Here is a 16,959-nt window from a genome sequence, read left to right on the forward strand (position 1 = left end):
AAATATATATTTCAGCCGATTGCTTTGGGCGGCTCTGAAATGCATGTTAATATTTTTCTTGAAAAATTTTCAAAACAGAGGGGCACTAGGCATTTAAATTGTTAAAACTACCAAAACAAACACTAAATTTTGAAGAAAAACATTTTTCGTGGAAAATAAACACGGAAGGAAAATTTTAAAAAAAAAACTTTTTTCGCACTGCATCTTTAAAAAATATTTCCTTCATATCAAACACACTATGTCAAATTTATAAAATACATGATACAAGAAAAAAGAAAATATAATGAAGGTAAAAAATAAATTAAATCTCAAACAATAAATTCAAATTTAAGTAAATCTTAATAATAATTTGAGGTAATAAATGGGTTGGGCTAACATTTCTCAAAATGGTTTGGGCGGAAATGGGCTAAAAATGGGCTGAAATGGGCTAAAAATGGGTTGGGTCATGACCCGCCCAACTTGACCCAGTTTTTTTGAAGGGTCATTTTCCTAGGTGCAAAATATTTTCTAGAAATATATTTTTTGCGAAAAGATATTTTTTTGAAAAATATTTTCGTGGATTTTTTGTGGAAAATATTTTTGAAGAAAACATTTTTCGTGGAAAATATTTTTAAAAAAAAAACTTTTTTCATGAAAAATATTTCCTTCATATCAAACACACCACAAATTTATAAAATACATGATACAAGAAAAGAAAATACATAGAAAAAAATAAATTAAATCTCAAACAATAAATTCAAATTTAAGTAAATCTTAATAATTTTGGGCGGGATCAACAAATGTATGTTGAGTTGGGCTAAAAATAGCGTCTGAAAATATCTTGGCTTCAACCCATAAAATTTTGGGCGGGTTGGGCGGGCCATCATCTTTTGGGATATATTTGACACCCCTAACCACAAGGATCTCTAATGGCAACTCAATCGATATTACAGAGAATGTTAGGTTCACCAATAGACCATATTTAAACCAGCACATTTAGACAACATTCGGAAAACAAAAACTGAGTAACAAGAAACATAATGAATACCTTGGAGGCCATCTTCCTTGTCACTGTCATCATCGTCCTCAGAAGAATCATCGGAGCTTGAGGAAGGTGGAGGCTGTATAAGGCCAAGTTGAATTGTTTCATCAGAATCCTCGGAGTCAGTAGAATCATCATGGTGGTCGTCTTCCAGATAATTCTTGACAATGACACCTGGCATGGCTGCTTCTCGGACTTCTCGCTGCTTTCAGATTAAATTTCGTATGCCCCAAGAAATTTACTTTACCAAATGCTGGGGTTTTACTCTCTACTATGGACCTGCTTAACTAACCCCAATTTCATCGGACTCCGGAATCAAAATGACCCAATAAAAACGGACTTGATGGTACAATAGTACAAGAGAACCATAAGAGCTCTCTCTTTTCTTTTCTTTTCTTTTTTTGTTAAACCCTTTTGGTTTTACATTTCACAATTTTTTACGTACTTTAGCTATAGATTAATCATATTTGGGGATTTTAAATTTCAATATTTTATATAAAACCCGACTTATTTTTATGCGATTAATAAGGTAGGCTCAATACATTAAGGATAAGCAAAATTTTGAATTATCGTTTTAGTGGTTGAAAGGTCTTTCGAAGTCTATTTTTGTTTGAAGACTTGTTGTCATTAGCTTTAAGTTATTTATGTTTTAGGGTTTAGATTTAAGTGTGTTATTTTTTAGTCAAAATTGAATCATTCATGCCAATCTCAAAATAATTAAATTGCATAATTCATAACAATATGAAAATACTTAAACTTGTTTATTAATAAAAAACCCAAACTTGTTAAAATACAATTATAAAAGAAAGAAAAAACTTAAATTACATTCATCAATTCATGCCCTTGAGTTGATCTTCAGCCACTACCGTGAGATGTGTCACCACCACTAGATCTGCCACTACCACGAAAGTTTCCTCCACCACGAGAGGTGCTTCCACCGCGAGATGTATCTTGACCATCATGCCGTAAGGGACACTTGCGCTTATCATGACCAACATAATTGCAAAATGAGCATTTTCGAGTGTATCTCCCTGGTGGAACATCCATTTCATTAGGAATATGAGAGTATGCTTTATTTTTTAATTTACAGATAAATGCTTTATTTGCAACCATGGAAAATGACCCCGGTGGCCAATAACTCTCATTACCAAGTGGGTAGAACCTTCCAGCATACGTTTTTGAATAATTTTCAAGTGTATATTCCTTAGCCACGTATATGGAGGTGTTCTTTCCCATTGCGATAAAACACTTGAAGGCATGAGAATATGGCATGTGAAATGATTGCCACTTCTCACATGTGCATTTTCTTGGAATCTCACAAATTGTGTGGACTCTCACACGTTACCTCCTTTACCTTGGTGCACACTTGTTGTGAGTTCAAATATGCGCTATGCATAGTTGTACTCCATCCGGTCGTGTTGCTGAGCCTTAAATTTGTGATACTCGAACAATTGTGGCGGTTTTGGCATCCATTTTAGACCGTCTGCCGCAAGTCCTTTGGCCTCTTTTGATCTAGTGACGAACCGCTCCACAACCTGCTTAAAAGTCATTCTCACCATTGCGGTGACGGGTAGTCCCCGTGCAGATTTCAACAAGCCATTGAATGACTCAGAGCTGTTTGTTGTCAACATCCCCCATCGCCTACCTTCATCCTTATGTAATGTTGATTTATCTTTATCAATTGTATTCAACTAGTGGAAGGCTTCCTCATCCACCCGCCTGATAATCTCTATTTGTAGGTGAAACTTCTTCTCCTGATGCTCTGTTACAGCCGCCCACATCCAATTGCAAAGTGATGGGCTTCGATATGCCTTTTGTAAGTTTGTCTTCAAATGCCTTAAACAAAAACGATGGTAGGCAAAGAGCGGCTACCACCCATGTAAATTAAATATATTGCTCAATATGCCAATATTTCTGCCTGATATAACACATATGACTATACGATCCTTAATGACATGTTGCCTCAAGTAGTTCAAAAACAGATCCCATGTATTAGTGCTCTCATTAGCTGCAATTGCAAAAGCTAGAGCGAATATAGATCCATTTGCATCTCCAACTGCAATTAGCAGATTTATGTCGTATACCCCATACACATGTGTTCCATCTATTGATATTATTGACCTACAATGAACAAAACCATCAATGCATGGTTTGAATGCCCAAAACAAACTCAAAAATATTACCGGGCACACCAGGCTTCGATTTGAGCTTCCATTCGACAATAGTATCAGGATTGACGTGTTGTAGAGCAACCATGTATCTCGGCAACATCTTGAAAGCACCCTCCCAATTGTCATAGACTATCTCATGGTCTGACGCGTGCCTTGTGTTGTCAATTAGTGCAGTGTGTTGTCAACTGGAGTTGTCATACGGAAAAACGTCATAACGCATCTAAAATTTGTGTTATACTCAACATGATTGACAAAACAATGCACGCGTTTGATGCTGGCGAGTGTTATATAACGTAATTAACGAATAACTACCAACCACACAAAATTGAGTTATTGTGTCATTTTTTAATCAATTTGGAGATATTAGTCGTATTATAACGTTCTCTCCAGGAGACATATTCGAAGCAATGGGTAGGACATGGGAATTGAGTGAAGATTTTGGATACTTGAATAACCCAAACGGGAGATACAATCAACGTTACAATAATATAATGACAGACAAGTGGAATTGGCGTGTTAGGGAGGCTGCAGCACTGTAACAAAACTTGAGGTCACTAGGACTTAAACGCCCAAAAAATCATGCTATGTCAGTGCCTCTTGGCACTCCACAAAAGTTAAATTTTCTCTTAACTGTTTTCACGAAGAGAACAATCAGATGAAAATACGTTGCCTCAGGGTAGAATATAGTCAACATAGTTACGTCAGATTTAGATCCAAGTGAGATTCGGACTGTGAGATGTCCGATGACGATGATTCCCCATGATATTATTAATAGTTGTACTCTATTAAATAAAGTTGGAGGGGGGTCACAGTAATGATCCCATAACCTATTGAGTTTGATACCTATATAAGTAGCCTTTTGCTACTTAGTATCGACTTAAAATTCAATATCGAATAGTAGAAATATAGATTGGTCGATATTATTTCCAAAGGATTCGAATAGCAGTGGTGATGACAACTCAAATCAAAGCAACTATTCCGGTGATTCCTCAACCGATAACAGTGAATTCGTACTAGACGATTTTAAGCCACACCTTTTAATCAAGCGTAATGACGATTTTCGCGAGCTGAAATATTCAGATCCACGTGAATATTATTGTGGTTTACGTCGCGAATGGGTATATCGGTATGCCGAATCACAACGTCTTTTTCATGACTTGAAAAATCTCAACGCTCCAATCCCAACAAGATTTTCATTGAGCATGCCTCGAACTGATCAAGATTCTTGCTAGGTTGCGGTACAAAGGATAGGAAAGAGAACAACTGAATGCTATCACGACGTTGTAGATTTTACATGGTCAAGTTGGCTGAAGAACAAACATCATCAACCGGTAGGAAACTAACATCTTCAGAAAGATGATCTGTCTTAAGAAACCCAAGATATTTATCTGAGGACGATATTGAAGGCTTCAATTCTGATGATGATTAAGAATATTGTGATTTTAGTTATATGTTTAATTTATGATGATGTTGTTAATTTGAAGAGTATTAGTATGTTTAGTTTTGCATCAACTCAAGGGCATGAATTTATGAATGTATTTTAAGTTTTTTCTTTCTTTGATGATTGTATTTTAACAAGTTTGGGTTTGTTATTAATGAACAAGTTTAAGTATTTTCATATTTTTATGAATGATGCAATTTAATTATTTTGAGATTGGTATGAATAATGCAATTTTGACTAAAAAATAACACGCTTAAATCTAAATCCTAAAACATAAATAATTTAAACCTAATGACAACAAGTCTTCAAACAAAAATGGACTTCGAGCACTTTTCAACCACCAAAACGACAATCCAAAGTTTTGCGTATCCTTGATGTATTGAGCCTATCTTATTAATCGCACAAAAATAAGTCGGATTCTATATAAATTATTGAAGTTCCGGTGTCCCGAAGCATGATGAATTTATGGCTAAAGTACGAAAAAAGGTGTGAAATGTAAAACAATGAGAGTTTAACAAAAAGAAGAAAAAAAAAAGGGAACTCCTTTAGCGCAGTAAAATACTGCGTTAAAGGACTTAACCGCGCCGTTACGGTTAAGTCCTTTAACGCAGTAAGATACTGTGTTAAAGGTACTCTTGTGTCATACATTTTTTTCTGGGGTATTTTGGCTCAAGTCCGTTTTTATTGGGTCATTTTGGTTCCGGACTCATTTCATCACCCCACTTATACCTTGTCTCTTCTCCTTACACTTTGTTTGGACGATTGTTACATATTGTTTGTTTCATACTGTATCACGTGATATTGTACTGTGTTGTATTGTATTGTATTATATTGTATTGTATTACATTGTACTGAATTATTTTAATGAATATACAATGTTTGAATAGTTTGTATCTTTTTCTGTCATTACATAATGTCACACATCAATGATTTGAATAGATTGTATCGTTTGCCGTTATTACATAATGTCACACATTAATAATTTGAAGGATAAACCGACAAGAACGGGATAGAGTTGTTATAAAAAGGTACGGTAAAGGATAAAATAGGATTATTAGATAATAAGTGGAGACAAAATGAGAAAAAAAGAAAAGCAAGGTAACGACATGATCACACGAAATCGGTCGTTACATGAAATGAGACTTTAGTCGTTAAACAAAATTGGATTTTACGATACGATACAATTAAATTTAAGTAACAATCAAAACAAACATTGTATTTAAACTAATAACACAATACAAGAGGTAACAACCATCCAAACAAGCTGTTAATATTTGCATAAGAAATGAATATTACGAAGTCCAAGCCCCCCTCCTTTTATTTTTTTAATCTTTGGGTAAATAACGTACTTAAGATGAAAATGTCTCAAATGTCTGTGAATAAAGAACGTTTGGTAAGTGAAACTGTGAATAAAGAACGTTTTGTAAGTAAAACTTTACCCTACACTACCAGCTGGCTACCTGTATATATAATTGAAATGTAGTAAGGCCTCGTTTTGAATTTTGATAATGGTTTTAACTCGAATTTTATCTTGTAAACCGAGTGAGTTTTTTTATTTATTTGGCAAAATACATCAAATCACCCTTAAACTATACCCAAAATGTCGATAACACACCTAAACTATACGGGCGGCGACCTATTATACATCTGAACATCTAAAAACTGAAATTATTCGCACGCAAGGCATATATACCACTTTTGCAGTGTGGTGTTCCACACGCGCATCCACGCGCACACGTGGAAATAAAATAAATTTTATTACTTCCAGTACTGTTTCTCTTTTTTTTTTCTATTTTTTTTAATTTACACTATTTTCTTTTTCCTTAATTTCTATACTCATCACAAAAACTCCATTGTCACTGTTGGCATATCACCATCCCCAAACCCAATCATCAATTCCATCATCACCATCAAATTTACTAGCTATAAACAAAGATGCCATCACCACCAATTTAGGGCCCACCATTAAAAAAAAAAAAAAAAAAAAAAAAAAAAACCAGAAACTGATTTGCTACAAAAATCTGGCCAAGATGCCGGACAATTCTCTCTAAGTTTTGCAAAAAATTCAATCTTTGCTATTTCTTGGACCGTTCCTCTCTCTCTCTCTCTTTCTGTGTAAAATTCTCTCTTGATTTTGCACCAAATTATTCTTTGGCAGTGGTTTTGGTGGAAGGTGATAAAATTGATGATGGTCGTCGACAAATTCGGTGGTGGCGGTGGTGCTGCTATGGTATTTGGTGATGGGTGTTGAAATAGGTGATGGTAGTGTTGTGACTTTTGGTAGTGGAAGGTTTGGTAGTGGTGAAATTGGTATGATTTTGGAAGGGCGGGGTTCATAGGGGTAGTGAAATCCATGGTGGGTGTGTACGGATTTGATTGTGGATAGTGAAAAAGATTAAGTTAGTGAAGTTGTCGTAACATGGTGAATTTCTTCTCTATGGATTGGTGAAGAATTGTGAAGATCATTATGAATTGATGAAGTTGTTGTAGAGAATTGTGATTAAAAAAAATGAAGTAGAAAGAATGGAGGGTGGGGCGTGAAGAAGAAGAGGGGGATGTGGTGGTGGTGGTGATGAAATGGAGGAGAGGGGGGTTTGGGTGGTGGGGGTGGTAGTGGTGAAAATGGAGAAGAAGAGTTGAAAAAAAATCAGTTTTTATTAAGTTAAAAATTATTTTTACTACTTCACTCGCCTATTTATTAATTATCATTATTTTTTTTGCCACGTCACTTATAAGGTAAATAAATTCGGTTTTTAGATGTTCGGGTGTGTAACGAATTATTTTTTATAGTTTAGGTGTGATATCGACATTTTGGGTATAGTTTAAGGGTGATTTGATGTATTTTGCCTATTTATTTTAAATAGTTCAGACATAAATACAACAAGAATGTACGCGCAAAGATTGAGGATTTTATCGGCAACATTGTAACACCAAGAGAAAGAACAGAAAGAATGCAGGTTAAAATCAGTTTCTACTGAATTTGAAGCATTTACTGGTTAACTCCATTTCAACCGTTTTTCATCTAATATACATAACTTGGCAAAATATCTACAAAAAAAGACCAGCTTAATTTTGAGAGACACTTGAATACAGACGTCGTATTCAGCTTAATCCCAGATCATAACTAGGTAGATAACTATACTGCAGTTAACGACGCTGTTTCAACAAGCCAGAGATCCAATTGCACAATATTATAACTCTAGGGAAGTTACATGGTAGAAAATACTAATTTTTCAGTAACTTGTTCCTCAGAGTCTTCCAAGCCTCATTATTCATTGCATGGCAATGGGCTGAAGCCCCAGTCCAGGATGTGCAAGGAGCAGCAACATCACATACAAAGCAATAACACTGCACCAAAACACAAAGGCACACAAGATGATTAATTTAATACAACAACATCAACTATAGAAGACATAGCTTTGAAGCATTAGAATGTATTACATATGACTACAGGTAAAACTAGAGTAATAATACAAGGAATTTACTACAAGAGTAAGCTGTTTATGTTTGTAGAGACACTCGTGGAAGTTTCAATTCAGAACTGCCACATTTTTTAATCTGAATTTATGGAGCTAACAATGGATTGCAAGGATATTTCTTTCTTTTCAAACAAGTCCAATTTTTAACATATAAATAGTCAGACATCAACCCAACACAGGTTAGCTCTCACCTAGACCAGTAATTTTTCATGGCAATAAAAAATCTACAAAGCTAGAGAAAATCTAAATAAATTGGTAACTCAAACATGTCTTACAAAAGGCGTTATATATTCAGCTAAAATAGTTTTCAGATGAATAACTGACAATGCTAATCTCACAACTTAAACCACTAGAAAGAAACAGTTCTCTATTACTAAGTTATACCTTCTATATGCCAACAGATATTTCTTACCTAATTCCTTTTAAATAGAAGAAGCTAAGAGGCAACATGATAACAGAAGCTTACTACTGAAATACCTGAAGCAAGAACATTATAGTAGAATTAGATGCATAAAGTTAAAACTTCAAATGAAATAATCGCAGTTAAACTGCACCAAAGCTCAAAGGCACACAAGATGATTAATTTACTACTACAAAAACTGTGTCAATCCCAATCTGGTTGAGTCTAAAATGATTAATCTAATGACATAAGAAAATTACATAGTAATTAGGAAAATAAAACAAATATTACCATTTCACAGTGGGTCTGGTGAGCTGTCTTCTCAAAAGGATATTTGGCGCAAGCATGCCTTGGATGTGGAAAATCTCGACATGCCACCTTTTGACCATCAAGAACAACAAACATTTTATTTGTAAAATTGGCCATTAAGAATAAAAGGTTTATCCAAGGCTGAAAAGTTATACAGGGGCGCAAAATCAAGAATGGTAGCCAAATGATAGTTGGAAACAAGAAACCAAAGGAACCCCTCTTGGCGAAAACTAGTGATTAACAACACAGGGCTTTTTCAGCAACTACTCAAAAGTATCAAGATTATTAGAAACAAAGACCTTTGAGAAATTTACGGGGTCATAAGGATCAAAATCAAGGACAAATATGTAAAAGGTAAGTGTACACAGATAAGGAATCGTGAGAAAGAGCAAAAGATTATAATCCAGCCTTTTGTTTGTTCTCTGGGAAGTATGAATTAGGATATTATCCAGGATCAATCCAACACTTGTTGGTTGTTCACCAAATAAGTATATTTTTAACACAGCGCAGGAAAAACTCAACTGGGCTATTGAAGTCGGACCACTGATAATATAATTCAAATTGTGAAATTTTAAGAACTGGTTCACCGACTAATTAAGTTAGTGTTTGTATCACTTCACCCCAACACCATCAGGAGATTATCAGTATCATTTCATGCTAAGGGAGTGTGGTGTTCGATTTAGAGGGGAAAAGTTCTTTGTCATTAACTCCTCCATTATAATAGACTTAATCTGTACATTAATGATGTGATATCTAAACGGAGTCGAAAAATCACCTCAAGTGTAAGTGCAACCACATCGCCCATATGACTAATTGAACTAGTAGGCATTTACCTTTCTTACTGGGCTTCAAGGTCATAGACTTAATAGTCAAACAAAAGGCATTATCATTGAAAAGTCAGAATTATCATTGAAAAGTCAGAAGTAGAATTAGTTTTTATAACAAAGCAATATACTAAATTCAAATGCCTCTTTTTCATTGCCTTGATACAACTAATCATCATGATTCCCATGTTTAATATAAAAAAAAGGGCAGCCCAATGCACTAAGCTCCCGCAATGCGCGGGATCCGGGGCCGGACCGCAATTGTCTATTATACGCAGCCTTAACCTGCATTTCTGCAAGAGGCTGTTTCCATGGCTCTAAACCCTGACCTCCTGGTCACATGGCAGCAACTTTACCATGTTTAATTAGGGGTGGCAATTTCGGCCCAGGCCCAATTGACCCGCCCAGGTTTTCATGGGTTTGGGCATGACATACAATTATGATGGGCTAAGTTTGGGCTACCCCAACTTAACCCATTTATCCAAGGTAGCCCAAAGCAGCTCATTACTTTAGCCCAAATTGACCCATTCATTATCCCCAGAAGCTAACTTCTCAAACCCCCATTTCAGTTTATTAACTTTAAAACCTAGAGTAAAAATCTTCAAACCCCAACGTCAATTACAACAATTTCTCCATTTCTTCTTCAGCAACTTCTCCATTTCTCCATTACAGTAAGTGATAGAATATGTAAATATTAATTAGAAGATTTTGTAGTCTACTATTTTAGGTTAGCATATTTTGTATATTGTGTAATCTCCTATTTTAGGTTAGAATATTATTCTCCTATTTTGTGTATAAACCAATTCAAGTAATGAAAGGAGGACAGGGAAAATATTTCTTACATGGTATCAGAATAGGGTTTCTTTCTTCTTCCTCCTTCCGCTACGCCCTAAATCCCTATTTTTTGTTTTCCTCCCTAAGCCGTCGCCCCCTTCCTTTCTTTTCCCATGGCCGACGCACCAACCACCCCGCTAAGCCCACGTTCCACCCGCCCTCGCGGTCTCGATATCAAGAATCACATCTCTCGTTACTCTTGAGATGGAAAACTCACAATATGGTACATGGGCCGAGCTTTTCAAAATTCATGCTCGTTCTCACAAGGTCCTTCATCACATCATTCCTCCACCTACGGGTAAGGAGAAGCCGGCTCCCAAAACGGATGAGGAAATTGAATTATGGACCACCATTGATGCCACCGTGCTTCAATGGATTTATTCGACGATTTCGAATGATCCGTTAAACACTATCCTCGAACCGGATGCACGCCATGGAGGCTTGGGACCGCTTACGTGATATCTTCCAAGATCATCAAACTTCTCGTGCGGTGACTTGATCAAGAATTCACGACGACTCGTATGGAGGATTTTCCCAATGCCTCCGCCTTATTGTCAACGTCTCAAGAGCTTGCCGATCAACCGAAAAACGTTGGGGCTCCCGTGACGAATAGCCGCCTTGTCCTTCAACTCGGTCTCGGCCACCGATGCACAAAAGGGTTGGGACACAAATTCGCCATGCAAAGCCGCTCCCACCATTCACCGAGGCTCGGTTTTCTCTCGTTTTGGAAGAACGTGAACTTGCGGCTATGGTGTCTCGCGGGTGCAGCTCGGTATGGTGGCTCGGTCGACGACGCCACTCCCTCGGATAACTCGAGCTCACGCCGAGGGAAATCAAAAAAATTCCGCGACGGGGGTGCGGAAGCGGCGGGGTAAGGCGAGCTCGGGCCGCGGCTCGGGCGGTGGCGAAATCATAGGTGGCGGCGGTAATTCTACCGGCGCGGCGGCGGTCGGCGGCGATGGACTACCGGCGATGGCGGTCGGCGGCGGTTGGCCGGCAATGGGTGCTGACCCCGTGGGCGGAAATTTCCTCCTCACCCCGTGCCCCGACGAACTGTGAGCTCGTCACTTGCGCCGATCCCCCGCCACGGCGGCGGGGGTATTTTGGGCCTCGCTCCGGCTCGGCGGCTACGCGGCGGCGGTGGCTTCTCCGGGTCGTATGTTCCAGCAGAAGCGTTGAGTCCCGCGATGCACGCGTGACCATGGGTAACTCGACCAGGGTGGTACATGGACACGGAGCAGCCTGCATATGACATCCTCGGACGGTAATCTCTCGTCTTTATTTTAATTTGAGCAATCGAAATGATGGTATTGTTGTGGGAAATGGTCATTCGATTCCAATTCGTGGTTGTGGTCACACTAGTTTCGCCTCCCCCAAACCCCCCCCCCTTTATCCTTACGAAATGTCTTTACGTACTCCTAAACTCATTAAAAATTTAATCTCGGTCGAAAGTTTACAACCGATAATTACGCTCGTTGATTTTGATCCATATGGGTTTTCGAAGGATTTTCAAACGCGAATGCCACTAATGCGGTGTGATAGTCGGGGAGATCTTTATCCGGTTAGCACACCATCAAATATCCAACCACCACTTCATCAAACTTTGCGGCATTGTCTTCTCTTTTTGGTACGCTTGGGTCATCCGGGAAATTCTATCTTAGATTGTCTTAGGGTTCGTAAAAGCATTGAATGTAATAAATCTAGTATTTGTCGTTCTTGTGTTCTTGGTAAACATATTAAGTTGCCGTTTGATTCTTTTATTTCCGAAACTTTGATGCCATTTGATATTATTCATAGTGATTTGTGGACCTCTCCCGTGTTAAGTTCATTGGGTCATCGATATTATGTTCTTTTTATGGATGATTTTTGAAATTTTTATGGACTTTTCCGTTGGCTAAGAAATCCGATGTTTATCCGAAATTCTTAGCTTTGAAAACCCACATTCACACTCAATTTGAACGTCATATTAAAAATGTCCAATGTGATAATGGGAGGGAATATGATAATGATCAATTCGGGAAATTTTGTGAGTCTAATGGGATGTCATTTCGTCTTTCTTGTCCACATACGTCTTCACAAAATGGGAAAGCCAAAAAAAAAAAATCCGATCTATCAATAATATCACTCGGACTCTTCTTGCACATGCTTCTCTCCCTCCTTCGTTTCCGGCATCACGCCTTACAACGCAACATATCTTCTTAATATTTTACCAAGTAAATTATTAGGTCACGTTTCTCCTCTTCAAGTGCTCTACCAACGAAAGCCATCTTACTCTCATCTTCGGGTTTTTGGGTGTTTATGCTATCCCCTCTTTCCTTCTCCAACTATCCACAAATTGCAAGCCCGGTCTACACCGTGTGTCTTTTTGGGGTATCCTACGAATCATGTAGGTATAAGTGTTATGATTTAAGTCCCATAAAATCATTATTTCTCGTCATACGATTTTTGACGAGAATGTCTTCCCCTTTTCCAAATTACATTCTCCCACTTCTATTACTTATGAGTTTTTGGACGATGGCATTTCATCGTGGTTGCATCACTTTGCTTCTCCCCTCCCACCGTGACCCGGCCCCCGCCGCCTACCCACTCCCACCGCACCCTGCCCACCGCCCCTATCCCCTCCGCCGCGCGTCCCTCCCACCGTCACCCCCGCCTTTTCCCTTCTCCCAATCCGTCCCGAATGGCGACCGAGTCGCATGGTATTTTTAAGCCAAAACGCCTCTTTAACTTAAAGACCACGGTTACGAAATCCTCTTCCTCGTAACTCGACCGCCCTTCACGACCCGAATTGGAAAATGGCTATGAATGATGAATTTGATGCTCTTATTAAAAATAAGACGTGGGAGTTGGTGCCCGTCCACCTAATGTGAATGTTATTAGATTCTATGTGGATTTTTACTCATAAAGAAAATCTAATGGTGACTTTGAGAGGCATAAAGCCCGTCTTGTAGGTGATGGTAAGACTCAACAGGTCGGGCATTGATTGTGGTGAGACCTTGATCCGGTGGTCGGCCGAAAATACGATCCGTACAGATTCTCGGTCTTTCTCATCAAAGAGGTGGCCTATTCATCGCTAGATGTCAAGAATGCTTTCTTACACGGTGAGCTCAGAAACGATTGTATATGCATCAACCTCTCGGGTTTCGAGAGATCCTACTCATCCGGATTATGTATGTTTACTCCGTAAGTCCTTATATGGGCTTAGCAGCACCGAGAGCATGGTACAAGCGTTTTGCAGATTATGTCTCTCTCTTGGTTTTTCAAACGGCAGATCGACAATTCTTTGTTCATCTACAAAAAGCGGTCCGAGATGGCATACATGCTACTTTTATGTTGATAATATTATTCTTCATCGCTTCCCTCGATTCTCTCCGATGCTCCATTATGACTCTTCTTGCCTCGGAATTTGCTATGAAGGCGATGATCCGGGTCCTTTGAATTATTTCCTTGGCATTCATGTCACTCGACATAAGGATGGGATGTTTCTTTCGCAGAACGCAAGTATGCCAAGGAAATCATTGATAGAGCCGGGATGTCTTTGTATAAGGCTACTTTACCCTATTGATACTAAACCGAAGGTGAGCGCACATCGGTGCTCCTTACGACGACCCAACTCACTATCGCAAGCCTCGCAGGTGCTCGTTCGCATCTTACTTTCACGAGGCGGATATCTCTTATGTCGTTCAATGTGTATGCTTACACACGCACGCACCGCGACAAAGTTCATATGCACGCACGCTTAAGCGTATCATCCGTTACATTCGGGGTACACTTAACTATGGTTTGCATCTTTATCCGTCCCTCGGTTACGGATCTTCTTTCTTACAACGATGCGGATTGGGGGGGTACCACACACGTCGTCGATCAATGTCCGGTTCTTGTGTTTTTCTTGGGATAACTTGATATCGTGGTCTTCGAAACGCCAACCTCCCTCTCTCGCTCGAGTGCTTAGGCGGAGTATAGGGGTTGCTAATGTTGTCTCCGAGTCCTCGCTGGCTTCGCAATCTTCTCTTGGAATTACATTGTCCTATTCATAAGGCCACTATGGTATATTGTGACAATGTGAGTGCCATTTATCTTTCGGGAAATCCGGTGCAACATCGCCGCACCAAACACATTGAAATGGACATTCACTTTGTTCGTGAGAAGGTTGTTGCGCGGATTGTGTTCGTGTCCTTCATGTTCCTTCCCACATTATCGATTGCCGATATTTTCACCAAGGGACTACCACAGTCTTATTTGAAGATTTTCGGGACGCCTCGGCGTTCGTAAGCCTCCCGTTTCGATTTGCGGGGGTGTGATAGAATTTGTAAATATTAATTAGAAGATTTTGTAGTCTACTATTTTAGGTTAGCATATTTTGTATATTGTGTAATCTCCTATTTTAGGTTAGAATATTATTCTCCTATTTTGTATATAAACCAATTCAAGTAATGAAAGGAGGACAGGGAAAATATTTCTTACAGTAAGTTTTCATTTCTCTTTATCTCCATCCCTCCATTTCTCCATTACAGTAAATTGACTCGATTTTTTTTCTTCTTAATTTTCTTTTGCTGCTACACAATATTTACCAAAATGGTAGCCTAAAAGAAGAATCATGTCACTAAAAGCTCATATTAGCTGAAAACTTCTGCTTCTGCAAATATTATAATAGTTGCTTATACAAATCTTTTATTTGAAAGTCTATTATTTTCTTTATTTTCTTTTGCTGCAAATATTTTATCATGTCACTAAAAGCACACTGCATTGTGATGTTTAGTTTGTCCTTCAAAATTAAAGCTTATTTCGCTGTTAAACAGTCTTTAATTTTTTATTTTTTTTTTGAATCTTAAATCTTAATCTACTACAGGGGTTTGATGATGTTGATAGACCATGATGATGTCGACTCCAATGAATTAAGTGTTGCAAGTTCATCAAAACGACGTAAAACCACTTCTAAAGTTTGGAACTTTTATGAGGAGTTACCATTGAATAGTAATCCTGACAATAGACTGGGGGCTGAATGTAAGACATGCAGGAAAGCATCTTTGGCCGACTCAGTAGCTGGAACTACAAATTTAACGGGGCACATAGCTAAGCACAAGGCTGACGCATTAAAGCGAGGTATGCCAAGTTGGGCGGGTTGGATTACGGCCCATTGTTTAGCCCATCTTGACCCAGCCCATCCTGGCCCAAATGCACTTTGGGCAGGGTTGGGCATTGACCCATCTACTGATTCAGCCCATCTTAATTAGCCCAAGTTCGGCCCAAATGGCCCATTTGCCACCCCTACATTTAATATAGTAATCCTTATCATTATAGTTCTCCAGTGGACTAGATCTGTAGAAAGTAAAGTTACCTTTTTGAACATCTCGAATAGCTCTATCATATCTCCTTTTCAAAAATTCACAAGTTACTCTAGCTGTTATAAGAACCCAATCATTAAGAAACTTGACCACATTTCATGTAGTTAACAATTTCATAGAAGGAAGCTTCTACTATAGACTTTCTGACCAAGCAATAAAATTCATCCTTGCATCTTTATTTTCACAATCAAAGCTAAAGAGAAGCAGAACCAGTAAAAACAGGGTCCAAACTCCACTCCCAGAAGGTTAATTACAAGATTAAACATAGCCCATTTACTGCTCCAGCAATTTAAAGTTATACATTGGCACAAAATCAAGAATGCTAGCCCAAAATGGTTGAAAACAAGAAAACAAAGGAACCCCACTTCACAAAAAGTAGAGATTAAACTATACCTGGCCTTTTTCAGAGACAACTGAGATATCAGGAGCATCATCATTCTCACAAAAAGAAAGCTTTGAGATATCCACTGAGTCGTAAGGATCAAAATCAAGTATAAAACACTCCTCTTTCTCTTCAAATTCCTTCAATTGCTCTCTCTTTTTTAGGCAAAATATGGGCCTCAATGGACTTCCTTCATCAGAAGAAGATGAAGAAGCTAAATCAATTATCAATGGGGTAACACATTCCGACCTTCCGACCTTCTTCGCCATTTTTTACTGTACAGTAAAAGCTTAACGGAAACAATTTCAAACATCAAACCCTAGAACAATGAGAAATGTTTATGGAGTCTTGTTTTGGAAGGACAGTTGTAGTATGTGGCTGTTCAAATTTCGAATTCTTTTCTTTTGGGGAAGAGGAGTAGCCGTAGACCTTTTCTATTCTCCCCCACAATGGGCCTCCAAAAGGCTTTTTATCTGTGGTCATTTTTGCACTTTGGTTCCTATTAACTTTTTTTTTTGTACGGATTGTCCTTCAAATGCGCTAATCTTTAATTTTTGTCCCTCAAATTGCGGATCTTTAATTTTTGCCTTCACCTAATACCATAAGGTTTAGGGTTCGAACTCAACTCAGTTAAAAAAAAATCGCAAGGCAGAGTTTCGTAGCAAAAGTTAGGCCTCAAGACAGAGTTTTGCAAAATTTCAACTGCGTAAAAAAAAAATGCAGGCAAAACTCTGCCTTGCGAATCCAAACTCT

General features: G+C 38.4%; 1 protein-coding gene across 1 annotated transcript; it reads right to left on the minus strand.

The window, feature by feature from the left end:
• Positions 1–7,585: 7,585 nt before the first annotated feature.
• On the minus strand, positions 7,586–16,650 carry LOC132056316 (RPM1 interacting protein 13-like). Its single transcript, XM_059448454.1, has 3 exons — positions 16,218–16,650; positions 8,804–8,890; positions 7,586–7,981 (listed from the first exon to the last, which is right to left on the minus strand). The coding sequence occupies exons 1-3, from the start codon at positions 16,473–16,475 to the stop codon at positions 7,859–7,861; spliced, it is 468 nt and encodes a 155-aa protein (XP_059304437.1). The 5' UTR covers positions 16,476–16,650; the 3' UTR covers positions 7,586–7,858.
• Between the last annotated feature and the right edge of the window lie 309 nt (positions 16,651–16,959).

Source organism: Lycium ferocissimum, chromosome 5 (genome assembly GCF_029784015.1).
Source record: "Lycium ferocissimum isolate CSIRO_LF1 chromosome 5, AGI_CSIRO_Lferr_CH_V1, whole genome shotgun sequence".
Classification (NCBI taxonomy): domain Eukaryota; kingdom Viridiplantae; phylum Streptophyta; class Magnoliopsida; order Solanales; family Solanaceae; genus Lycium; species Lycium ferocissimum.

What these genes read in the sequence shown, in the direction of transcription:
- LOC132056316 (XM_059448454.1), bottom strand. Translation starts at nt 16,475, where the DNA reads ATGGCGAAGAAGGTCGGAAGGTCGGAATGTGTTACCCCATTGATAATT. An exon ending in TTGTCTCTGAAAAAGGCCAG is followed by an intron (nt 8,891 to 16,217) that starts GTATAGTTTAAT and finishes GATGGTCAAAAG; the next exon opens with GTGGCATGTCGAGATTTTCC. An exon ending in ACCAGACCCACTGTGAAATG is followed by an intron (nt 7,982 to 8,803) that starts GTAATATTTGTT and finishes GTTTTGGTGCAG; the next exon opens with TGTTATTGCTTTGTATGTGA.